We start from the raw sequence: 26,533 nt of genomic DNA on the forward strand, positions 1-26,533 counted from the left end.
TTGCTGCTCAGACCATTAGGGGCTAACCCTGTGTAGTTTTCACATTACCTCCGGCTGACCAGCCGTTATCATTCAAAGAATTATTGACGAGGTTTGCTAAAGCTTATTTCGGGTTCAAGAAACCTGCTTCCATCTTTAAAAAAAAAAAAATAGTACAAAGGGTGGGAGAACAGCAAACTGTTCCTCTGAGAACCCATCAGGCAAATATTGTAATCGCAAAAACAGCGACTGTTAAAACCACCCCTGATAAAAAAATAGGTTTCCTTCCCCTTCCTCATTTATCTACATTTTAAGTCACAAAAAAATGATGTCATTTTGTAACTATTAAACAAATTAAATTAATGATGCTGAAAATTTAATTTCTTAGCTGAAAGAATATGTAAACTGCAGTTTCATTCAGTAGCAGTTTCGTTTACTACTGCACAAATAATGGCACGCCTGGGGTCAAGGGAGATAATTATGATCTGGTTTCAATTTTGTCGAAACTGTGAGAACCGTTTTGTGATAATTTGGTTTTGTTGCGTTTTGTTTTTATTGCATATAAACGATTGCTTTCACTACAAGTTCGTAGTTTCCCCATCTTCTAAATGTGATTTCATTCCCAAAGTTGTTTGCAGAAGAAAGCTACCTCGTGGTCGTTGTCGACAATTTTTGCGCCAAATGAGGATTGATGACTTATAGAGCGAGATGACGATTTTAAGACGTTGGCGGTAAAAAGGAAAAATAAAGAGATCGATACTTCATACACTGAAATAGATATCTATAGATTTAAAATTTATAAAAACTATACTGAAAATTCGTCACAGAATGAGTTCTGCGAGCAAGGTAAGCATGGAATGCTGTTAGCACTGCTTGCGATGCAGCATCAAATGTCGATGATCGTTTTGTAAATAATGCTGTTTGTTAGATCCAGTCTGATTTTCAGTATTCGGTATACTGTAAGTGCTAGTTAGCATCTTCAGTGTGCGTGCGTGTTTTTTTGTTGGTTTTTTTTTCTTCTGTTAGGTAGGAGAAATTTTTACGGCAGCTGGGGCAGCTTTCAGCAAATTGGGAGAATTAACTATGCAACTTCATCCGACTGCAGAACAAAATACGAGCGGGTAGGTGTCGCAGAACGATTCATTGGAACCTATTTGTGTATCTGTATGCATGTCCATGTGCAAGTGCAAATTCTTTATTGTGTTTTCACATCAATGACTTACATATTAAATATTATGAAGTGATTGATTTTTCCTTGATAATTTTTAATTTTGCTATTACTATTATTACAGTGGGAAATGGACAGACCAAGAAATTGAGTTGCTGCGAACATCTGTGAAAAGATTTGGTGAAGATCTCAATAAAATCAGTGAAGTGATCAAAAGCAGAACAGTGTATGTTACTGAGCAGTTGCTTAACTCAAGACCTTAAGTTGTAAAAAGAACAGTTTAATGGATTATTTGGATAACAATAATTTATATTTTCTATTATTTTTCCACTCAATAATTTTCGTAAAAGTGCTTTTATGAAGATCGTTTAGTGAAGTACAATTATCTTTATAGGTCACAGATTCGCAACCAGCTGAAGAGAAAAGCATATGAGGATGCGGGACTTCAGCCTCCAGTTACCTCCCCTACAAAACCTTCTGCCAAATCTGTGCAAGGTGTTGCTGAGCAGCATGGCAAGAAGCAGAAAACATCAGGTAAGCATACCTTGCTGTTAGATACAGGCACAGTAGCAGGTGTCTGACTAAGCATTTTTTATTAGTATTATTCATTGAATCAAGAGCCTTTATAGCTGTAATGTATCACATTTATCTAAATAATAATTTCTGTAGTGCTTTTCTTTGATGGAAGCAAGCAAAATATGCTTTGGCATAATCATTTGGCTTGACAACATTTACTGCTTGCTCTCTCTGTCACACACACACACGCACACATTTGCTCACTAACAGCACATGTGTACAGATGCACTTACACATTCATATGCACACAGAGAGTAGAAGGTATGAGAAGGTGAAAGCCACCAGTTACCGGAAGTGTTCGCCAAAAAAGTGGGCCTTAAAGCGAAACTTGAAAACATTAGAAGTTGTACATGTTTAAAGTGATGGAAGCAAAGGATTTGAAATGCTGGGCTGGAGAAAAAAAATAATAGAACAGCAGCTGAACTTATCCCGTGTCTATTACATGGCTCATACAGGAGGTCAGGATGAGCAGATGTTAACACTCTGATATCCTAGGGCAAGCCCATGAAGACAATAGTAGCAGAGTGTAGCCACCTGCTTCTTAGTCCAAGCATGGACAGGCTACCAGACAGCTTGTGGAAGAGTGGTGTCATGTGATCATCTGTGTAGGCAGCACACATTGCTTCAGTCTTTTTGAAGCTTGTGAAGCAGGCAGCTGGAAAGGCCAACAAAGAGTAGGTGCAGTCCATCTTGGACAGCACAAATGCAGATACAAGTATTTTTTGGTAAAAGAAAGTGTTAAAAAAGGGATGATATGGCTCATTCGTAGGAGCTTTAGAAAAGCTGACTTACAGATCTAATTTATGTGGTTCTCTAGTTAGAGTGGTGTGTCAATGGTCACTGTGAGAGTTCTTGCCATCTGGGAGAACAGGATGATTGCACCAGAGAATATAACAGTGGTAGAAGGTGGTGTAGCTCACAGCATACAGTTAGAGGCAGAAGAGCATCAATTTTGTCTTCATTAAGCTGTAATTTGTTCATTTTCATCCATTACTTCACTGAGTTTACAGTCTTCTCTTTGGTGGAATGCTGTTGCTGCAGTTCAGAAACAGGCCCGGACACATGTAGCTGTAATATCCTCAGTAACTGACAACCGAAATATCTTATTGCCAAAGAGATGGAGAAGCTATACCTGGAATGGAGACTTGCTCACCAAGATGATTTTGCAATACTGTCAACATACTTCAAAAGACCTCACAAAAGAGAGAAAATTCATTTTGCACTGTAGTCCTGTAAAAAAAAACTATGCATTTTCTGCTGCGAAATAGCTTTTACATCACAGTATTGGAATATGAATGTAATTCATGCATAAGAAAAAAAAAATGTTGCTAAAATATCTGTGATCATTTTCTGAGAAAAAGCTTCAAGGAAGGTGTTGAATGGACAAATTAAAGTTGTTTTTTACAGAGCCAGCAGTAAAGAAACAGCGAACATCAGGTGAGACTGAACTCATGCCTACACATAGAGACATGATGTACATGGGGCTTACTCCCATTGTCTTTCAAAAGTGCTTAGTTGTTTGCTGGCATTGCATACTTAATTAAGCCTTTGTTTCTTCAGCTTGTGGTGTCTTATCTGTTAAACCTTCTCTGTTAACATTACGTACAATTATTGTTTTTGCACGTTTCTGGTGTTTTTGTATGATTTTTCTGTTAGGCTGTTTCTGCTTAATTTTAAAAGAAAGATGATGGAGACAATGGTGCTTATAACTCTTCTTGAATGCTGCTTCTGTCTACAGAAGAACAGTTCATCTCAGATTGCACAGCATTATTGTTAGCATTCTTTTCTAATATATCTCAACAGTGTGTGAAATCTACATTATTTCACAGGCATCTTTAAAGTCCTTTGGGGGAATTTGTATATATACATTGTAGTGAAGGTAGTCTGCTTTTATGAGCTTATGCAAGTTATTCTGTTTTGTGTTAAAAGTTCTTTTAAATAATGTTTAAATAGTTATAGACTTACATAAGAATGACAAGCACAAAAATCCACCAAGATCTACTGACATTTCATAGAATAATTGTCAGTGATTTCATGGAGTAATTCTCAGCCATTTCATTCAGCAGTTCTCAGCCATTTCACTAATTTTCAGCCCTTTTTTTCCCTTCCTTCTCTCCTCTTTCCTTATATTTATGACTGTCCTCTATTTTTCAAAAAGTCTTTGAAAGCAATTGATAAATACCTTATTTTTGAAACTTGAGTAAGAAACAAAATTCTTATTCCTTGCTTTCATGAGAGTAGCTTTTATATTGCAAGGACATGATCTTTTCTATGGCATTGTATGCATGCGTACATATGCATGTATATATGCAGCTGTATTTTGTTTTCTTGGGAAGACTGAAATCTAAATGTGTTGTTAACCAAGTAGTTGAAAAGTAAGCATTAAAAGATTTGTACCCACCAAGTGACATTCAGCTAAAAGCTTTCATTCAGTTGCAGAGGTAACCCTGTCAGCACTCAATGCTCCAGAGGGGGATGTTGACATTGAGGGACTAGGGGACTCCTCTGCCAGTAAGAAACTGGACTTCGACTCAGGTCAGAGTTAGACCCTGTCCTCAGTGGGTTATTAGATGAGAGACTGTTGATGAAGGGAAAGCGGGTGAAGTGTGGTCTCGATAACTAGCTGCCTCTGAAAGAAGGGTCTCTAAAAAGAAGTTTGTATGTACATATGTGAGGGAATACACTTGTTTCAGCTTCTTTCTTGGCCTTATGAGAGCATAATTTATGCTATTTACATTTCTGTCTCTAGATGTTGATTCCAGCATGCTTTGACACCTTTACACCAGACTTCAAGCATGATCTACGTCATAGTGTTCATCATTAAGGGAGAACTCCACAGAAGACTTGATTAGTCAGCGATTACACATCTGTTTGCTGGACCAGTAGACCCCTGTCTGTGGTTTGGGTTACATTTTGTGTGGTGTTTTCACCTGGAAAGGCAGCATTTCCCACTCCACTGTGAAGGCATCAACAGCCCATCCAAACCAAGCTTATTTTAAAGGGGGAAGGCAAGATGTCACCTTTTGCCAACCAGCATGCAGTCGTGATCAGTTGTAATTTATTGAAAACATTACTCTGGTCAAAGTTTTTCCTAAATCCCCAGACACTAACCACTTCTCAACTAAGTGCTTATGTCAGTTTGATTAAAAACTAATTTTAATGTGACTTGTTTATGGCTGCTGTTCTTGTTTATGAACTATTTTTGACACTTGTGATACACTCAGTCATCATAAGAACTGAGCACACGTCCTTGTGTCCTTTGTTAATGTGACTGTAGGCAGAGCTAGATTGAGATAAACTATTTGGAACCTCATTCTGGTCCTGAAATCATTGGTTTGTCAAAGTCATTGCTGCTGTAGAGGTACACTTGAATCTGTTCCTAGAGAGCTATGGGATGGCTGTTGAAAGAATTATCATCTTCTGCTTAATCATGGACGAAATGAGTAGGTCCTGTATCGTCAATGAAGCACGAGAGATGTTGGTCCTACTTGCGATCTTGAGTGTAAAGATTCTCTTCAGATAGCATTGAGATGAAGATTTATTCATCTTAAAGCATGTATTTTCTGTGTATATGGTTGTCTGTAACCCTGTCTGGAAAGCAGCTTTCAGATGACTTCTACTTTTATTTCAGTATTTATTTTTACCAAGATTCATTTTTTAAATTTCATGTATTTATGAACTGCAAAACAGTTGTCATCATTTCATCATCAGCGACATGCTGTGAATCATCAAACCACATACTTATTTTAGTAGTTGAATTTTTTTTCAAAAGTATGTCCCATTTAAGCATGAAGGCAATTACTGTTTGAACTGCAATGACAGCAAGGAGTAGAAGTGAACACTGAATTATGTGTGTGTTGGTGGATGGGAGAAAGTTTGTATTCCTGTGACCTGTCAACCTTTTTATGTCAGTGAGTCTTCATTAACAAATGCCAGTGCTGAGACAATTTTCATAGATGTGGATTCTAGTATGTCAAGAGTAGGTATTGAAGATTATCGGATGTTTCTCTGAAGTAAAACCCATTGGAAACGTATTGCTAGTGAAGTAATTGATAAATTATTCTGATTTAAGTTTGTTATGTACCATCACTTTCTACATTCATGGCAGAACAAAGCAGATGCTTAACTGCTTGTTCTAAAGAGGGTTTTTGTTTCGGTGGTTGAAATTTGATTGTACATGTACTCCATTTGTTATTGTGTTTGTTACATTCTTTTAAAAGCTACATCATAATAATAATAGTTATAAAAATGTTGATTGTTAGAGTACCTTTCCCCATCAAGGTGGGGTTTATGAAAACACATAAAAATAACGTGCCAGCAGCACCTGGTTGTGAGATCTGGAACTGAGCAAGTATTGGTGATTAAGAAACCAGTAAGAAAATTCATGCAGCAAGTGGCAGGATAAACACACTTCTCATAGTAAGTCCATGCCCAGATCTGAAATGTAAGTGGAAGGAAATGACTGACATGGCCCACAAACGAAGATTAAACAATCTGAAGACAATTGCAGAAAAATGGATGCAAGTAAGATGAACAGTAGGCTGCAAAGACTGTTAGTGGACTTAAGGTGAAAACAACTTGGCACAAGTATAACAAACATTTAAAACAGGTATAAATGACAGTGAAAAGGACTGAACACCAAGATACAAGTCATTGCAGGTCCAGGGACAACAAGAGAGCAGTTCCTTAAACTGGTCACATTTTACATATACACACAGGTAGTAAAATATGTAAGTCTCATATCTTACATTTAATAATTGGGCATTAATTTCCTTAAACATAGTCTTGAAGCTGTTAAACATTGTTGCAGAAACATACTATTGCAAGGCAGACATTTCAGAAATAAAGATATTGGTAACTTCTTATGAGTTTTTGTTTTTGGGTTGTTTTTTTTTTTTTTTTTTAACTTTTGGTGGTGATTTGAAGCAGTTTTTTTTAGTAATAGTGATTTTTATAGTGCCTTACCCCTTTGACTTTCAAATGTGCTGTACAGAAATAAAACACAAATAGTCTCAAAAAACAGCATGAATACAGAATCAAAAGCATGATTTAAAAAAGTACAGACGTAACACAGCATGTAAAGAAGATAGTCCAAAAACCTGAAAGCACAGCACAGTACGAAATTTACCAGGAACATCAGGTGACAAGCAGAGGTTTCAGTTTTAATCTACAGAAAATGTAGCAAGAAAGCACGAGTTTCATATATTAGAAATACATGGTTTGAAGAGCGAAAAATCTGCAGTGGAAACAATCGTGTAAAACCAAGATGGCTAAATGAATGGAGACTGTTAAGTGGATGATGTTTTTTGGTAGAGACCACTTGGCACAGGCTTAGAACACCACAACTAGGAGACATCAAAAGTTGACATAGATCCACAGAGCAGACAAAATGACAATAGTCCCCATGAACTGGTCAGGTGAAGGGATATCACGTCCACTTCCCATGAGCAACTTTATGTGGTTGGAAGATCACATGTTTACTAACTGCTCATTATTCACGTGGATCATTTAACCACATGCTTTTGAAAGTCATAAGGTTCATTTATTTAAAAAAAAAGGGCTTCCCATTGTCATGGTATCTACAGAGCAAACTGTGACACTTTCTTTTTTAATAAAAGCTTAAATTCTGGAAGACTTAAAAATCATGAGTAATCTTGCAATGCCTTTACAACCAATATATTCTACAACACATGCATACATGAACACACAAATGCATAGAAAGTTGTGTATTTTTATCATTGCACAATATTTTCATGCAATGTAATGCTTTTATATCCCTGATATCATAGAAATGCAGATAATGCTCAGCAATTTGTGTAAATTTGAACACTCTGACATGCTCTGTGTTATGACTCATACTCCTGTCAGCATATCATTCATATAAATGTTACCACCCACCCCGTCTTCCATATGCACTCTACATACATAACCAGAGCAGTAAATACTGAGGAAATATGCAGTTATTTCTTTTTTTAAATTTGTGACATTGCTCCACATCTAAAAAGAAACTAAAAGGATAACACTGCAGCAATCAGTATTATGCAGTAAAATTCTCCAGCTCATAAAAAAAATTCAACACAGTAGAAGGTGAAAAAGTTCTAACCTGCAAAATATGTTCTAAAGTCATTAACCTTTTGAGGACCGTAAGGATTGTATGCATATAATTTTAGTAATTCTGACATATTTAGGGGTAAAAAGACCCGTAGATACCAAAAATGTTTAGTTGAAACTGATATTCCACTTAGTTTTCGAGATATAACATGTGACAAATATATCCCCATGAGTGGCAAGGAAAAAGTGTCTTAATGCAAGGTATGGGTTTCATCAATATTTTTATCCAAATAGTGATAAAACGTTCTACTGTTTTATGGAACATCAGAAATGATATGACACTGTGATATGAACAAAGATCCATTTTTTATGCATGTAATGTAATTTATGAATGGTAGATCTCAAAACAGCTAAGTGATGTTGTGTAGCACAAACATGCATACTAGCCTATAGAGAATGTCACACATATTGTCAGTCCTGCTTTCAATTTTGTACTTTGTACATTGACCTTTTGAGTTTTTCTTTTTTAACCAACTTACGCTCAAGTCGTGGTTGGCATGATCTTTTTGCTGCTTCAAGCAGGTCCTGATGAAATACTTCTTTTCCTGTTTGTGTAAATTCCAATGAGCACTCTTGGTATCATTTGTCTGTAGTCAAGCTGTAATATCTCCTTTTACTCAGGATTGTATTTCTGATTCATGAACTCATAAATACAGCGAGTGTTGTTCACCGCTATGTGCAACAAATCAAAAAATATTCGAAAGTAGTACTTCACCTTTGACCAACTTCATATGTAATCTTTTTCTCATCCATGAGGTCTATGCCTCCCATAAATTTTTTGTTGGCAACAAAAATTTCAGGACAAGGCACAACACATCTGTTGTCCATCCAATCGCAGGATTTTTGAAATATCTCAAAGGCATTGGATTCTTCATTTCGGTCATTTTTGCATCTCCTTCTAAAACACGAAGGATAAAGGTGCAACATTAAAATTGGTTCTCTTATGGCCCATAGAGACATACATGTCCAACAGAAAAAAATCAAATTATTTTCGGAAACCAGCCCAACAATTATGAAACAAAAATATTAATGCATTACATTAGTGACACCCCCAACAATAACCAGTGGCAGTTTGTCCACTCAAAAAAAAAAAAAAAAAAAAAAAAAAAAAAATCAAATTTCACTTCTGTGGGTGGTCTTCAAATTGAAAATTCCTCTCAATCAGACAATGAAACTAATGAATACATACTGAAGCCAGCCTTATTTATATAAAGTCAGTGACATACTATATGGTTTCATACAAATTTGGCTGCTCTATGTCGTTTCAATTGCATATGGAGTCCATTTAAAAGTATGGGACAAATATGTCCCTAGGTTCTCAAAGGGTTAAAGTGTAAGATAAAGACTGTTAATCACTATATGAATGTAGTGCACTTCATCACAACCAAAGCGGAAATATTTCCTCACTTGTCGCAAGATTAACTGCGTGCTTAATAGTTCCTTGTTACACAAGATTAATCACATGCTAAAGTGCAAGCTAAAAGATAACTTATTTTGTAAACTCTTAAAATTTACTTCTCAGTACATGCATTTCCACATGTACATGTACGCACGTATAGATTTTTAATGAATATGTGCTAAAGAGTAAATAAAGCTTCAATAGTGTTGCATCAAGAGCCTCAGAAGACATAAAATTTCTACAGATCTAACTTCTAATAGCATGAATACTAGTATGTTTAAGATATCAAAAAAAAAAAAAACAAAACAAGTACATGATGAAAAATTCTGTACCTCTCAATATGGTAACAATAGTCCCTTTGTAAAAATATACTGGACAATGCATCACATTAATATAAACTAATTGTTGTCTTGCAACAGTCTTGGAAATTTCTGGTTTATAAAAGCATCATTGTCATAAACTGCTTTCTATCAAAAATCTGTGTTGAAAATTATGAATCATCTTTATTCACAATGTTCACAGAGCTATACACTCCATAAAGTAAAACATCTTTAGCAAATCAATTTTTTTCTCATATTCTTGGAATACCACCTCTAACATCTTTAAAGAGCGTTACTTTAGTGCTAAAATGCATGATCACAACCCTATATGTTTATTGAGACTATATATTTGTAGCATTAAACTGCTGGACTTTGACCCAAAGGCTGTGCTCTAAGATAGTTTTCGTGACCAAGCATCTAGTGACATCATGTGATGCCTATGACTGCGGACAAAAAGTAAAGTACATAATCTGATTATATTTTAACTTCAATGTCACAAGAAATATTTGCGCTAAAAGATACATACTTGAATAAAATGATTGACTTCTGATGATAAAAGCTGCCAATAATCATTACAAACAGCAAACAAACTGTCAAACCAGTTATTATGCCTTTCCCACAAAATATTAATGCAAGGCACATATTTCAGTTGAAAAAACCCCATGATACTAAAGTAGTGAAGATAATACTACTCTCAATTAAAACTATTATTTCACAAAAATTTCCACAAAGTTTGAAACTCAATAAACAAGCACACAAAAAGTACTTCCCTTCTTCCTGTTCATCAGTCTTAACATACATCCGAGATAACACACAAATACTGGCTCTGATAACAGCAAAAATTAAGCCCGTGTTTTAATCACAATACCCTCACACTATTTTCGACACAATGAAGAATTCATGACAAACTAACAACTATCAAAGTAAACTGATCAAGAAAAAAACAAATTAAAAATGTACAGCTTATGTTTGCTTTGGCTCTGGAGGTTTTCATGTAGCTTCTCCAAAAAATAAAAAGCGAAGAAACTTGATCCATTTTGTCTGAGCAAACTCTCATAACCGGGACATTATCAAGAAACACTTGAGACAAGAGACGTTTTAAGACATCCAAGCAACTGTTCACTGTCTTTATAATGGATACAACTGGAAGTATGCCATGCTATGTGATATTTATTCTGAGCTCTCAGAAGACTCCAATTTCAGATTTGATTTACACTGAGCTAGAGACCTGTTGAAGAAATGCATAAAAGTGTATCCCAAGTTCTTTCAACTTCACGCTACAAATATTGTTCAGTGAAATACCTGACCTAAGTGAAAAACCAGCAGGTGATATAGAGTGAGTTTATTTAACAGCCTTTCACCAGTCATGTCTGATGTGCTGGACAAGAACCAGCACTGCCACACACACACCCCACCACCCGCAACTTCAAAATGTTAAAAAAAAGATAGAAAACACAACAAACTGTTGCAAACAGTGGTCAGCAGGTATGGAATGCTTGCTGTGAGCCACTTGTTCAATAGTGCTTGAGTGTCGTTTGCTGCTTGCATACTGCACCACAAACAAGCTGGACCGCTGGGGTCAAGGATTTGCAATCAATCTGCACCAACTAACACTGGAACTGAGAGGACCCCACTGATCCTCAATAATCATTATTCTAAAGCATGTGGCTGCTGACCAGTGCATGTTTTAAGTCAGTCTTTCAATGTATTAAATTTCTCAAAAAGAAGGCCTTGAAGTCATTCATCTAGTTAAAGAAGTTGCATCCAATGAACTGCAGTAGCTGTTATAACAGTGTTTCACTAAGATTTCTCTATTTACAGAAAATAAATTGCTTAGAAATATAAACCTAATATCAGTATCACTCCAGTTCTACAAGAACATCTCCTTCATTGACTGTATCGCCAGCCTTGAAATTTACTTTCTTCACCTGCAAGGAAATAGATAAACTTTAATATCTAAGATACTGGGTAATCATGGAAGGAATATTTGTCTGAAAGTTTTTTTTAACAAGTCTGAACACTTAACATTAATAAAAATTAAAATAATAAAATAACTGCAGAAATTCACTTTAGAATGAATCCAAATAATTTTCACAAAACCTGTGAACACTTACACCCCACTTCTACTAATACTAAATACAGTTCCATTAGGACAGCATAGGTAAACTACAGCCCCAATCCAACAAAATTTACAGTATTTTTAAGTCCAAATTGGCAAGGCGTAGTCTGCTTATCTAATTTTTCGCATTCTAGAAATGTTAAAAACATGGGAAATTTTAGAATCTTTCTAAAACTTTTTTCTAACCACATGCTTCTCTTCTCCTGTCAAAAGCACTTGTTTCTTTACAATATTTATGTGTATGCATATATACATATATTTAGCATATGGACTGCCCTTTTATGGTTATAGCTAAGCATACACAGGGACATGTAAACTGGGTTGTCATATACTGCATATGCATGCACATGTGCTCATGTAAACAGAGACACTGGATACTGACCTTGGACACTTTGGAAGCTTGTAGGCTGTTCTGCATCTTCATAGCCTCCAAAATACACACCTCTTGACCTTCGGCCACCTGGTATACAACAAACATTGAGAAATGTGTTTAGACAACTTCAGCTCTAAAGTCAAAGCATGCCACCTGGCAGATTACAAGTTTCAATGGCCCAAACACTTTAACCCTTGACCTTGTACGTTTCTTCAAAAGGCTTTGCCACTTGACATGGTCGTTGTACTTACAATGGTTTTCATGATCTATGCTTCATTCACAATACATGATCTTTATAAATAACAGTTTCTGCCTGTGTCATGACATTTGCAGCAGTAGAATTTAGACCATTTTCACACCAAAAAACTTCATAACGATGATACTGGCACTTGTAAAATGAAAACTACATGACTGATGGTGACAAGAAACTTGCCTGCTGCCCGACTTCAACATCCACCGATTTCAGCATTCCTGGCATGGGGGCAAGGATGACACTGCTGAGATCCACCTCCTTCTTCTCTGGCATCAGTTTCTGCATGGCTGCCGCAAAGTCATCCAGAACACGCACTGCAAACTGTCATGAAAAAAAACCTAAACAAATTAAAGCAGTAAAATCTTTCTATCATAATCTGCAAACTACTATAAAACGACATTAAAAATAATATTTTTCCAGCAGTGACAAACTTTTCTTTTCTGATTATAATCCATAAAAGACATTTGTAAAAATTATCACTATCCAATAAAATTCATACTCTGGTCTGGACTCTGGTCGAGGCCTTATGTGCAACCTGATGCATGAAGAGGACAAGAAGAAGAATAAAATTCATAGCTGACACAATGGTAAAATAACTACATTCACAGATGAAGTTGCCATAATAATTACATTAATTCATACATACCACAGTTCCAAACAGTCGCAATTTATAATGGCATCCAAAGTCTCTCTCCACAAACTGAAACATTTTCCACAAGAACATAATTACATTGATCAAGACTACTTAGTACAGCATAACACACTGGACATAATTGCTTACCCCTACCACACACAGACATATGGACACATCTCCACATGCACACATCGCCACATGACCCTTCTCCATACTCTCTCTTGACTTCATCCTGAGGAATATGAGAAAAAGGGGGAGGAGAGGGGAGAGGGGAGAGGCAGTTAAGTTGAGAAAGAAGAAAACAACAAAGTTATCTCAGCACTTTCTTTTCACCTGTAAAAGTCGTCGCTGGTCATTAACTTTCAAGTCCATAAGAGGAGAAACAAAACATACTTTTCCTGCAATAGTGTATATGTTCTTCCCAACCTGCACCTGTAAGACATCAGTTTTAAAAAATCTTGCATTTAAATAGCAAGCGAATAGTACTAAATTTAAGAATTTTCATTATTTCAAACATAATATCATTCAATCGAATATTCCTTGTCATTCTCAACAGCATCTCCTTGTTATCACTTCCCATTCCTTGTTATCACTTTCCATGCGCAATCTATTCATTTTTAGAGATGTGCATAGTGCTTGAGTAGCAAATAGTCAATATGTTTGTGCATGTGACCCAGGCTTCAATGCCATTTATTGATATCAGTCTCTTGGAGACTTACAGCCAGCCTCCAATACAATTTATTAATATCACTGTGTTGTAGACTTCCATATTTAAGCCAGCCCCATAAACAGTGTTGTATATCTGTTTCAAACCTACCACATATGCATCATCAACTTTTGAGACAGTGGCAGGATATGTGTTGCCTCCTACTTCAACATTCATATTCCAGTTGATGCTAGGGTCTTTGTAGACAGGCAGTCTGCATAACAAATTACAGTAATGCTATGATACAAGCAAAAGGTGTTGGATACATACAAATGAACACATTGAGTGCAAATGCAGAAAAGACTAGTAATAAACCTGTTTTTGTTTTATAAGAACGTAGGAAAAACACGCTTGGGATAATGGAGAGGGTGAGGGAATTGGTGTTTTACACTGAGTCAGCAGCTAAGACTATATCATGGCAAAGAAGTCAGCCCTGTAAACAGATGCAAATGCAGAGAAAGAACAGCATGCCTAAGACGAGATCTGAACCTAGGACAGCCAGGGGTTAGGGGAGTTACGACATTCTTTTTGAATAGATCTGGGGAAAGATGAAGGAGCAAAAAGGAAGAACCCCTGTACCAGCCACTGACCTATTCTCACTGAGAAATGCTGCAGAGCGGTTGGTTTCTGTGTTGTGGACAGCACAAGCTAATGCTACCAATTCTTCCATCTCTGTTTCTGACAGCTGTTTACCTGACAAAATGAGACCACGCAGAAGATATATTTTAGTGTATTAGAACCAGGGCTTCTGCTAAGGCTAAATTCTTTGGGGTCCCAGGGACCCCTTCTTCAGATTTTTAAGGGGTCCCTGTTCTTTGCCCAAATTTGAAGGGGACCCCATTGACGAAAATTGAAGGGGTCCTCCGAACTTTTAATGCGTACTGTGCGCAATTTTTTGCTTAAGCAGAAGCCCTGAGAACATCAACAACCTTTCTCAAAGTTACAAATGGGAAGCATCACCATAAACAGCAATTCTATCAAATCATGCACTTACTGAAATCATTCTAAAGCTATCCATCATAGATTGACTGATTGGTTTATGGGTTGGTTGTCTGGTTGACTGATTGATCAATTGATAGGTAGGTTCTACAGTCAAGTTTCTTCACCACATCAGGTACGATGTTGAGCCAGCAGCTTCAACAGACAGCCTGTGTAATACAGTGATAGAACTGCTCATGCACTCACTTGTGACCTTCAAACTCACCTTTAAATCCAGCAGGAAAAACCTCAGGTAGATAGTTGGTGCTTATATTGCCTTTAAGAAATCTTTCCTCTGTCATGATATCACGTAGCAAAGGAATGTTGTGAGTCACCCCTGTCAATAATGATGATGATAATGAAAATAAAATCAGTTGCAGTCCTAGTTTAATAAGTGTGAAATGAGAGAATAATAGTCCAAATGGATATTTCTCTTTTATCTAATTCATGGATACAATTCCTAGAAGAGAATAAATATTTTCTGTTGGTGTTAGAAGCAATTCCCTCACAAACACGCACAAATAAAAACTAAAAAAGTTCAGTGATGCAGACATGGCATAAAAAAGGAGTAATAATAGTAAAATGAAAATCATTAAGTCTGTCAGCCAAAGCTATAAAATCAGTACTTCACCTTTAATCACATAGGAATCTAGAGCGGTAACCATTGTGTCAACAGCAGATTGTCTGTCTGGTCCATAAGACACCAGCTATAAATAGAACGATACAATATCAGAGGGACTAATAAAATAAATAAAAGAGTAAAACAACAAGCATTCAAAGGATCAAACCCAGATCTTTTACATAAGAAAGCAAACAATGATCTTGTAGTTGATAATAGCACAGAAACACTGTCGGCAAAGACTGGTACAGACTCACAGATCTGTGGTCAAGTTTAAATCTTGATAAAAGTTTTAAATTCTGAATTGTGAAATAGCTTACTATAATGAACATGATTAGTGTTAATTCCAAAGCATAATGTCCATTATGCTTGTAGCATTAGTGAAAGTTTTAAACATTGTTTTAACATGTAGTGAAAATGCATAAAAAAGCTGAATGATACCTTGCAAATCATTGGATCATAATAGATGCTAATTTCACTGCCTTCCTCAACCCCACTATCACATCGGACCTGCACACAACAAAGATATTTCCTCATGAAACACTGCTCCACCCTAAAATGCAACATAAAGAAAAAAAGTTTTACATTCAAACACAAGCAGTGCTATGGTGAAAGAGTCCAATATCCTTGCTTGCTTTCATTTGCATTGCATGTACTGATGATGGATAGGTGGACAATGATGACAGATGACTGATACGAGAATGAAAATGATGACAGTGATAATGAGTCTTGTATCACACAATCTCACACACTTATTATGCAAATGTGTTCAGTGAGGATGTAAACCAATACCAGAACAAAAAGGAAATTGGAGACAAGGGGAGGAGGGGAAATGGGTATTAAACAATGTGGAAAATCAACAACAAACAAGTCTAATCAAGGCAAGTCATGCAAACAGAACAACATAATAAATATGAAAAAAAATAAAAATAAAAAAAAAAAGAATAAAAAAAAAATTAGCAAATGTGAGTTACAAGATGAAATATTTACGAAAATGTTGCACTTATAGTGCATGCTTAAATGCTGCCGGTGACTGTAAATGGCTGATCTGAAAGGGTAGGGAGTTCAAAACATCTGTACAATACATCAATTTTTGTGCTGAAACCTTAAAATATAAAATTTAGTAATTATGAAACCATTATCCCAATACTAAGTTCTATCTTTTATCACACTATTTTATAAAATGTATTGTATTTATTTAAAAGGTTTTACACATTGTGCAGAAAATACCTTGTCATTAACTGGACAATGCACAATAAGATTTAATGCCAGAAACAAAGACTGCTTACATTAGGAACATGTATCGGCTCAATGTATCTTGATAGACGTCCAATAGATGGCATTCCAAAGTTCTTGAAAGGGTCCTACAAGAAGAAGTGGACAATTCTACACTTAAAGTCAGGTCCTCTGCTAGCACTGATCAAAAAAATGAGTCTCTAAATGCACATTCCAAGCTTATGCCTGTATAAAAATAAAATGCAAACTGTGTTCAGACCATCTAGTCTACTATCTATCTCTTTGTCACTCACACATCTCAGTATACATGGTTTGTGGTATGCATAAATTTAGTCCTACTACTTTGAGTACTTTGTTTCCATACCTCAGCATACACTCTGCATTCAAAAGACCAGCCATCTACAGGAACGTCACTTTGTGAATAAAGTAGCTTGTGCCCTGAAAAAGAGAGACAACTGTTGCTTTGTCATCCATCTCAAATGCACATGTTTAAGGCAACTGCTTTTGAAAGACAAAATAATCATCTTCAAAACTGTACAATAATACAACCCTTTTAGTTTGTGCTACTGTATAGTCCTTTACTAGATTTTAATCCAGTCCCCAGGAAGCAAGTCATTTTCCACTGACTTCACTAGAGTTTCTGGCATGAAGTCTATAATAAAGGAGAAAGAAACATAAATCCAACATTCACTTAAATTTCATCGAGAACCAAGGAAGCTGGTTAATCATACCAAATTGGTATTGCTGTCTTAAGAATGAAATGGCAACAAACAAACAAAATTCAAGTATAATAATATAATACTGGGAACTTATAATGCGCAGCATCACGACAAAGATAGATTGCAATCTCTGCGAAAATATGTAGTCTCTGTCGATGCCATATTGTACTTTTCTAACACACTTTATGATGTACAAAATACCTTTTGCAATACGAATCATTTGATGAACAATGTCTATGCCTGTTGTACATTCAGTAATAGGGTGTTCCACTTGAAGGCGTGTGTTCATCTCCAAGAAATAGAAGTTTCTTTTTGAATCCACCAGAAATTCCACAGTTCCTTGGCAGAAAAACGAAGAAGAAAAAAAAAAAGATAAACTTAAGCAATTTACTACATGATCATAGGCTAATTCTTGGGTCAGATAAAGAAATGCAACTAGTTTACATTCTCCTTGATCTAGGAAATGGATGGCTGAGGATACGCTGTGACCCAAAATAAGAGCCATTTACCTGCAGAGTCATAGCCTACAGCCTTGGCCAGAGCTGTTGCTTGTTCCCCCATTGCTTTTCTCAGGCCTGAATCCAAAAAAGTGCTGAAAAGGGTTTTAAAATAGTCAGATGTACAACCAAATTTATTTTCTTGAACCCATATAGATATTGATAACCCAATAGATATTGATAAATGAAAAACAGCATAGGTAGATTTTAAGGACTTAAAATGCTGGATCCTATAGGCTGCTACAAAAGCAGCGAGTGGTGAGACTGACAATATCTACTTTAGGCGAAAGTTGGAGCCCGTGAGTTAAATGTTTCAGTCCTAGAAAAGTCTGGATCAAAAGAGACATTAACAAAAATTAAAAATAAGAATCTTATTAATAACAGTGGGATTAGTGTTTAATATCTGACATCTTAGTGTCTAGCATTTAATATACAGAAGACATGACTGGTGTAGTTATTCTTTGAAAACAAATTTTTAACAGCTTGTTTTAGTAACATTTACACTTAACAAGTCAATGTTTGTAGATATAGGAGAGAGGAACAGTTCTGAGACAAAGATGAGCATAAAAAAAGTGACCTGGCTTACCTAGGGGCTTCTTCTATGACTTTTGATTTCGCCTTTGTATAGAGCATTCTCTCTCATTCAACCACAGTGCATTACCATGTCGATCACACAAAACCTGCAGTAAGTCACCAAAATATATGCTCCATGTAAATAAAACCTTACCATTGTCTTGTACAACAAAAAAGCACTTAATAAAAGCCAAGCATTTCCAAAAGGAAAAAGTGACTTTTACAAACCTGTTAAAATATGCTATGAACAAATAATAACCAATAAGCTAAATCATTAAAATGTTTACAAAAAAAATTATAACTCACTTGAATTTCAATATGTCGTGGATCTTCCACAAACTTTTCTATAAGCATTCGATCATCGCCAAAGCTAGACTTGGCTTCTTCAGTGCAAAGTCTGAAAGCTTGCCTGAAACACAAACACTGTTTTAGTATGTAAGCCTACTAGTTAGAGCACTACAACTAAAAGGCAGAGATTTAAAGTATGCATGTCTCTTGAAGATATGCAGGAGGTGAAATGGAGAGCCATTAGATTATGATGTTCATGATAACACTGCCCAGTTTTAACCCTCCTCCTTCTCCCGCCAAAAAAAAGACAACCAAAGAAAATAAAATTCTTAAATGTCACTTATGACCAAATTTAAAAGCTTAATTTATTATGCAGCTGTGGCTTGGTCAATGTTACAAGACTTTAAGCTATTGCTATGATACTGCACAAGTGGTTGTACAGAATTTTCAGATATGTGAGATATCTTGGAGTTATACTACTGTCAGAAATACTAACAAATGACATACTATCATCTGATGAGCACCTGTGACAATGTCTGGCTTCTTCAAGCGAGGTATAAATGTGACAGCATGTGTCTTTAAGCAAAATATAAATGTGATGGCATGTGTCTGCCAGATGTATGAAGGAAGTAGACTAACCGGGCCTCTTCCTCATCTCGTGCTATCCTCATGCCTTTTCCGCCTCCTCCTGCTGAAGCCTTGATCATGACTGGGTAACCTAGGGTGCATAACAAAACATGACTGGATAATCCAGGGTACACAACAAAGTATGACTGAGTTACCTAGGTAACATAATAAAACATGATCAGGTTACCTGAGGTACATCAAAGAAAATGATTAGGTAAACAAAGGTACATCACAGATGATGACTAAATAACTTGGGGTAAAACATGACTACCTGTATATGTGTGCATATGCACCTGATATTCTGTTACTCCCTTAAACATATTGTTCCAAGCTTTTCCAAGGTGAAAAAAACTGCAAAAAGGTGATAATTGCTTCTATTTATTCACTACAACTTAAGGTCACTGTCAAACCGAGTAAATAATGCCAGAAAGGAAATCTGGCCAACAGATTCAATAAGTTCACACTTCAAATTTTATATATTATATACAATCCAGCTGCAAAACAGAAAAGGAATGTAAACACAGCAGAAGCAAATGTTAACATGAAGGTCCAACACTTTTATCCATACCACATAACATAAAAACAAAATCGAGGGCTGATTCCCTCAGCCTGTTAGGCAAAGGGACAGAACTCTCATTTGCCTACCTGTCCCTTATGGATATACTGTACATACATAAATTTTCTTTACAAAATCACAAAATAAGATACTGTGTATGGAAGTATCTTCTCCACTGGAACAGCACACACGATAGATTGTTTGCAAAATACCAAGATGGGCATCTAAGACGACCAATGATGAATGCAGCTGAATTTATAAAGTTTTAACTTAATTTAAATATCTTTCAAACTGTTTGTGGTAATCCCATGGTTAATGAAGGAACATTGCACATAAATATACATGACGACCTGTTTGAAGGCCTATTTACCTTTTGTATCACATTCAAATGTGTATCACATTCTTACCTATCTCCTTGGCCAGTTTGACGCAATGCTCCACATCTTCCACTACCCCATCGTAACCTGGAATCATGTTGACACCAGCTTTGTTGGCAATGCGCTTGCTCTCTATCTTATCTCCCATTGCTCTAATAGACTGACTGTTAGGCCCTATGAACTCCACACCCAGCTCGTGCTGCAGACAAACCATCTTGCACTAGAAAATCATGGTGCTACTCCAACAGTAATATTTGTCTTTTATGTCAGTTCCATTTGTCAGGCATACCATGTGACCAAATATTAAGTGTCATGATCTGAAACAGATTTTATTCTGGCCTGGAATTGACAGCAGCTGCTACGTATGAAAACCATTTTATTATAAACTAAAAAGCAGCATTTTAATTTTTGGAATATGTGTTCTTAATAACACATTTTTTTTGGCAAAAAATCTAATCACAAAACAAGATGTAATCTTTTAGTCTCATGTAAGAAATGAATTTACTACAGTTATGTTAATATTAATTAATACTGTTTTAAACATTGCAGAACATACCAGTCTGGCTGCAAAAACTGTGTTTTCAGACAAAAATCCATATCCTGGATGAACCTGGAAAAAAAGCTAGCGGTGAACCAAACATGAAGATTTCTACACATTCTTCTGTCACAAACAGCAATACTTTTTTTCCAATCATGTACACATCTATTTTCTTCTTTCTGTGTGTTGTATATGTTTCCAATCTTGCATGCCAGTGCTTGAACAACTTGACTATCTGCTATCCCACTGGGGTCTATGTTTGCACATATGAATGTCTACTGCACTGTTAGAAAAGAACTCTTAAAAGTAAGGCATGAGTATCAAAGCTATCATACAATGTGACAATAACAGAACAACATTATAACACAGACACCGAGTCAAGAAGAAAACATGCAGTACACATGCAAGATAAGAAAAGTGACATACAGCTTGTGCACCAGTGTCCTTGATGACTTGCAAGATTTTGTCCATTTGCAGGTAGCTCTTGCTGGTTGGAGCTGGACCGATGCAGACAGCTTCATCAGCCATCCTAGCATGAACCTGAAACAAGTAAATTTTTTTTAATAGATACACAATGAAATGCATGCTTATAATAATATATTTGTTAAATATTTTAAACAAGCACAATGTAAACAAACACACATGCATCTCATTGTTTGGTGTATGCTATGCTCCTGCTATGTGTAATCAATGTATAGCTCACAATACCTAGCCAGCTAGCTACAGACATTTACCATTTAAGACAGCCAAAAATATTGAAGATTTCAAACTAATCTTAAAGGCATTATGTAAACATTTTCATTTTTGTGCTTGGTTAAATGAAAATGCACTCTATAGTAAGAAACAAAAGAACAAATTCTGAGTAGACTATGGCACAATACTACTTTCTGCCTTCCTATCTCTGGAATGCATCTAATATCGTGTGTGTGTGTGTGTGCACACGTTAATGCATGTGCATGAGTGTATGTGCAGGTATAAGAGAATTTGAATATGATAGGTTCATAAATGTATGGTTTGCAAGGAACTCTGCATGAAGGCATTTGTTAACACATTCCATTTTAATCTCAAAATCAAGCTGTAATTCTTCATGTTATAGTGTGAACTTATTACATCAGCACTGAGTAGATTCTTACATCCTGGCTGTATTCATGTGCTTCAAGCATTTAATTCTCTGCCTGTGTGTGTGTGTGTGCCTCTCAAGTGCAGAATTATATAGCTATATAAAGTAAAATGCTTATAACTTCATCTGCAAATGTTGAATGACCCAGAGATGTCAACATATTTACTGTTTTTTATGAAAAGTAAAAAACATTGTTACAAAAACAAATATTTTTTAACGTCCTCTTCTTCAAACATCTTTCAAAAATTTTACATTTTACAATAATTCTCACCCCATAACCCCCTGGAAATAAACAAACACTGAACATACAGCAAGGGAATCCACGTCACTGTGAACAGCAACAGTTTTTATGCCAAGACGTCTACATGTCTTGATTACTCTGCAGGCAATTTCTCCCCGATTAGCAATCAAGATCTTGTCAAATTTCTGTAAACAGAAAAAAATCCACAAGCATTCAATGGCAATCAATGATATACAATGTGCATCTTCACATCTTTTAAAATGTAAGGGTAGATGTTACTGAAACATCTATCACTGTACAATGTAAGCAAGGTTGACAGTCCAAAAAAACTTCATTTTGGAAATTGTACTATTTTTTGCCTATTAAAAATGAAAAAGTACTAAAAAAATCTCTGCTTAAGCTTGCATATTCAGAAAGTCAGAAATGGCATAAACAAATGATAAAAGAAGTTTGTAATCTTGGCATTCACATAAATACAATTTACAAAGAAAAAATGGGAGATAATTACTGGATACTACTACCATAGTGGTTTCAGTTTGTAATTTCACATTACTGTGTTTATATATATATGTGTGTGTGTACACATGCATGATGCATCCAGATGTGGATTTCTGTCTACCAACTCTGATGATATATATAAAATAACAAGATGAACAGTAACTCACTGTCTCATTTGCATTTGCTTTGTCATTCCAATACATTTCCTTCCTCAGTATGTGTGAAGTCCATAGAGTCCTCTTTGATGAATCAATTAAGACCTGTTGGATTCCATCAATAATATCAACAGGTGATGATGTAATTATGTACAATAACTGCATCTTCTGCTCTGAATCTATCCAACTCTTTATCAATCTATTTACTTCTTTATACAATAAATCTGTCCTCCATTTTAACAGACTCTTTGGATTAAAAAAAATATATATGCCTGCCTAAAGGTCAGGTCAGGTCAGGTAAGCATCTATGCTGCTGCTAAGATATGAGCGAAATGCAAGTTGCTCATAATTTACACTAGTGAGGCACTCCCAGAAGACTGCATGTAACTTGAAAATTTGCATGAAAACAGCTTCTCATAAGTTACTAACAGTCATATTTTTTTCACTTCTTATATTTTTATAGCACTTACATTCATACCCATTTTATTCATCGTACTCATATGGAGCAAGTGCTTTTAACTTTTGTCCTATATAGCTCTTCAAGCCCACTTTGAATTAGTGGAAAAGCTTGCTTCTTTAGCTGGTACTGGATATAAAACACATCATTTGTTGTCAGTGAAAGGACAAAGACAGACTAACCAACAATTACAATCAGATGCCTACTTCTTTAAAAAGCATATTTTCTGTCAGCTTGATGACATAGTGTTATGTATCACAGTGGCATTGGAATCAGGGGGAAAGCCACCCCTTCAAAACAGATACTGAGGAGGCAAGAATGTGAACATTGATCACTGTCAGCAAAAAAATCTGAGTATCTTTCTGTGCCACTGTATTGCTAAAAATCACTTGCAGTTACATACACCAAGATGATAAGTAGCCTACTCTACTACATGTATTCACAAAAGGGCCATTAGCAATTTGGGGCTATATATATTTCACATAAATAAAAAGCTATAGTAAAGCAGTGTGGAAACTGTGACATGCGACATATGACTGAACAATCTACTTGAATGATCCATACATGTTTGCTCTTCCAGCATTTCTTCGAAAGTGTTCCACAATGCTTTTTTTTAAAGAATGCAGGAAATCACAGAAGCCATTCTGTCATTCTGTGACTATTGCAAAAAATTCACATGATTGGCAGCATGACCAATGCCTTGTCTAGATGACCTCGAAAATGGAGACACCATAATGACCACTTCGTAAGCCTGACAGCTGCATAACAGAATCAGCACTGCAAAGCCAGCACACTATCTTCAAATGCATGTGTCAGTATAATCTGCGTAGCTTAACTACTGCCATCCATCTGCAACTAACACAGGCACTCTGCAAGCTTCCAGTGCAGTGGTGTAACTCTAGCACTGTATTTTTTATTTTCGCATTTTTTTCATTTATTTAGAAACTGAAAAGCTTTAGTTCGCGGAGTGCGAACGCACGTAAATCACGATCCAGTCGACTATATATACCAATATATACCACTAACAATAGAACTTTGGGTCTTCTTTCGCACCATTAATTAAGTAAAAGATGCACACCTGAAATTCACGGCTATGTAGGTTTTAAAGATATGAGTAAATGCCTGAATATTATTTTCACTAAACTGAAGCCATAAGCTAAGGACATAAGGTTATGTAGTAGTCAGTGTCTATCTTGTAGCAGTGTGATTCTTTTTATTTAGCAAGAAATAAAAATTTTCAATATTCGGTTTGTGTTTCCTATGTCACAGAAATGTGTTAAAATATAATACCATCTTTCTTGTCCTGCCATGTGTTGCTGGTGGCAGCGGAAAATAGCTAGAAGAACGAAGCAGTCGACAGCAAGCAGCCATTTTGAAATTTTAGTCTCGTCTTGCCAAATTTTCCTACAGCGGTGAATACATGTCCCTAATTTATAAATAAAATATACATCACATTTCATCTGAGAAACGCATAATATTATTTTCGAAAATATGCAACATGTATCGTATGATTTTATTCTTTATTTCAATTCTCCCGTTCCAACGTGATTCATTCATTACCCTAATAGTAGTAAGCCGTCTAATGTTGTTTTGCAAGTTTCTGTGCGTTCACTACCAGTTTGCAACAAGATTCCATTACTTTACACAAATGTCAAGAGGGGATTTGCTCGAAAGGACAATTGGTAGCTAGATTTGCGGCTTTAAAGGTAACTGTTAATTTTTGCACAATTGATTTTTGGGACGAGGAAGCCCGTATTCCAGTGCTAAAGTCGGCCATTTTGGCTTTTCCCCGGTTATGTTTACTGTCAAAGTCGACTTAACATGCGACATTTTTGCTTGTATATGACGTTACACAACAGCTAGCTATCTAAAGGACCCCCGCATCAAGAAGAGCGGTAAATTTATTTTATAATCTTGTCTGGTATTACTTTGGAGTTGACTTAAATAGTGTGTGTCACCTGAGCTATTGAGAAAATGAAATTCTGTTCGGGCATCTTTGTTGAGCTCAGCTGTTATTTTTAACCTGAGACAGGACGGTCATTTAATAATACCTTAACTTAAAATTATGCTTTGAAGCTGGAAATCACACAGGATAAAACTGAATCGTGAAGTTTAACATTGTCACTATCTTTGTTGTACTTCACCCACTATTGCGCGCATAGTTTATGTTGCCTGCCCTTCACCACATAGTGATATGTACGCATCTCTTGAGAGCTACTTAGTTGCTAAGCGAAATATCCCAGTATTGTGTGATTGTTGATGAAATTATCACAAAGAATAGTTAACCTTATAAGAAATAAGAAGGCTTGCATAGTGACAAATTTTCAATTTAAATCAGGTTTGAAATAAATGTATGAAGTACTACAATTTGGTATGCTAGGGACACTATACCTTTTAAGTTATTTCTTTCATAGTTACCTTGCCTTAAATAATTAGAAATTTCATATGAAATCAAGAGATGGTACTACAACATTTATAGCACTGCAGAATGTGTAAATATCAGTTTCTACTAAGAATATTTGTATCACACATTTTCACACTGTTAAGTTAAAGTAGGTTTAGGGCACTTACAGAAGCAAAAACATAGAAAAATATACACATAGATTCAATGCATACAGAATCAAAACATACCATTTGAATGTGAACTTAAATCGATTTAAAAATTATGATAAACTCAGGCTATTTAGTTTCTGTTGTTTGTAAGAACTGTAACTACTTCCAGAACATATTCTAAATCAAGGTGCCTGATTGGTCTGTAGTTACTTTCTGATTGTGCAATTTGTTTCTTGGTGAATGACTTTGTGTGCTGCAGAAAAAGATTGGATAATTTTTAGTTATCATTAATTTTGTGCATCAGATGTAGCTTTAATATAAGTTAGATGCTAATGCATTCTCTTTCTTGGAATGTGGTCTCTGGAGGTCAGTAGGCGTGTGTACTTTACAACCATATAGAAAGTGTTTCCCATTATGAAATGTATTTTTTTCTATTAGATACACAGATATATTTATTGTAGGAGTTCCTTTTTCAAACAACTGCAATATTTCATTTTTGCAGTTTTTATATCAAGGTTTATTTTTCGGTTGCAAGGGGTTAATTTATAGTTGTCAGCTGCTTCCCCCTTGAGAATGGAAGCTTAACATGGACTCTAACCTGCCAATAGCTTTTGTAGATGATGTGACAGTTTTAAATCTGATGTTCACTCAATAGCCTCAGTAATATTATAAAAATTTATTACTCCAATAACATTCAGCTTGGACATTATGAAGTGTTGATTCAAATTACCTTCCCTCTTGCAAGTCCCATTTTTTAAATTATCATATTGATGGCCTTCGGTTTTGAGGATAATGGCACTAAATTGCATTTTCTAGTGGGATTTTCCCCCTTTGTTTAAGTTCTTGCAAGTATTTTCTTGTTA

General features: G+C 35.8%; 3 protein-coding genes across 4 annotated transcripts in view; 2 read left to right on the plus strand and 1 right to left on the minus strand.

Moving 5' to 3' along the window:
- Window positions 1–668: 668 nt before the first annotated feature.
- On the plus strand, window positions 669–6,588 carry LOC112555902 (chromatin complexes subunit BAP18-like). 2 transcript variants are annotated; one of them, XM_025224473.1, is made up of 7 exons: window positions 669–825; window positions 1,006–1,100; window positions 1,272–1,373; window positions 1,542–1,681; window positions 3,131–3,160; window positions 4,157–4,258; window positions 4,473–6,588. In XM_025224473.1, the coding sequence occupies exons 1-7, from the start codon at window positions 808–810 to the stop codon at window positions 4,493–4,495; spliced, it is 510 nt and encodes a 169-aa protein (XP_025080258.1). In that variant the 5' UTR covers window positions 669–807; the 3' UTR covers window positions 4,496–6,588. The 2 variants fall into 2 exon arrangements, with proteins under 2 accessions (XP_025080258.1, XP_025080259.1); XM_025224474.1 differs by having other exon boundaries at window positions 4,163–4,258.
- A 732-nt stretch (window positions 6,589–7,320) lies between these two features.
- LOC112555901 (propionyl-CoA carboxylase alpha chain, mitochondrial-like) lies at window positions 7,321–24,519 on the minus strand. The gene is given in 24 exon segments (XM_025224472.1): window positions 7,321–11,481; window positions 12,055–12,132; window positions 12,479–12,619; window positions 12,945–12,998; window positions 13,266–13,364; window positions 13,750–13,852; window positions 14,229–14,331; window positions 14,843–14,953; window positions 15,248–15,323; window positions 15,677–15,745; window positions 16,525–16,599; window positions 16,836–16,909; window positions 17,392–17,529; window positions 17,700–17,782; window positions 18,274–18,292; window positions 18,295–18,367; window positions 18,567–18,669; window positions 19,188–19,266; window positions 20,139–20,307; window positions 20,665–20,718; window positions 21,073–21,186; window positions 22,076–22,192; window positions 22,673–22,765; window positions 24,408–24,519. Coding segments are annotated over 24 exon segments (2,175 nt in total). The 5' UTR covers window positions 24,489–24,519; the 3' UTR covers window positions 7,321–11,412.
- Window positions 24,520–24,859: 340 nt separating this feature from the next.
- The window catches only part of LOC112555900 (probable ubiquitin carboxyl-terminal hydrolase FAF-X), a 41,059-nt gene continuing 39,385 nt past the window's right edge, over window positions 24,860–26,533 (plus strand). The window contains 1 exon segment of the mRNA XM_025224471.1: window positions 24,860–25,012. The gene's annotated coding sequence lies outside the window, so the exon portion shown is untranslated.

The sequence above is a fragment of the Pomacea canaliculata genome, linkage group LG14, assembly GCF_003073045.1.
Source record: "Pomacea canaliculata isolate SZHN2017 linkage group LG14, ASM307304v1, whole genome shotgun sequence".
In the NCBI taxonomy this organism is placed as follows: Eukaryota; Metazoa; Mollusca; class Gastropoda; order Architaenioglossa; family Ampullariidae; genus Pomacea; species Pomacea canaliculata.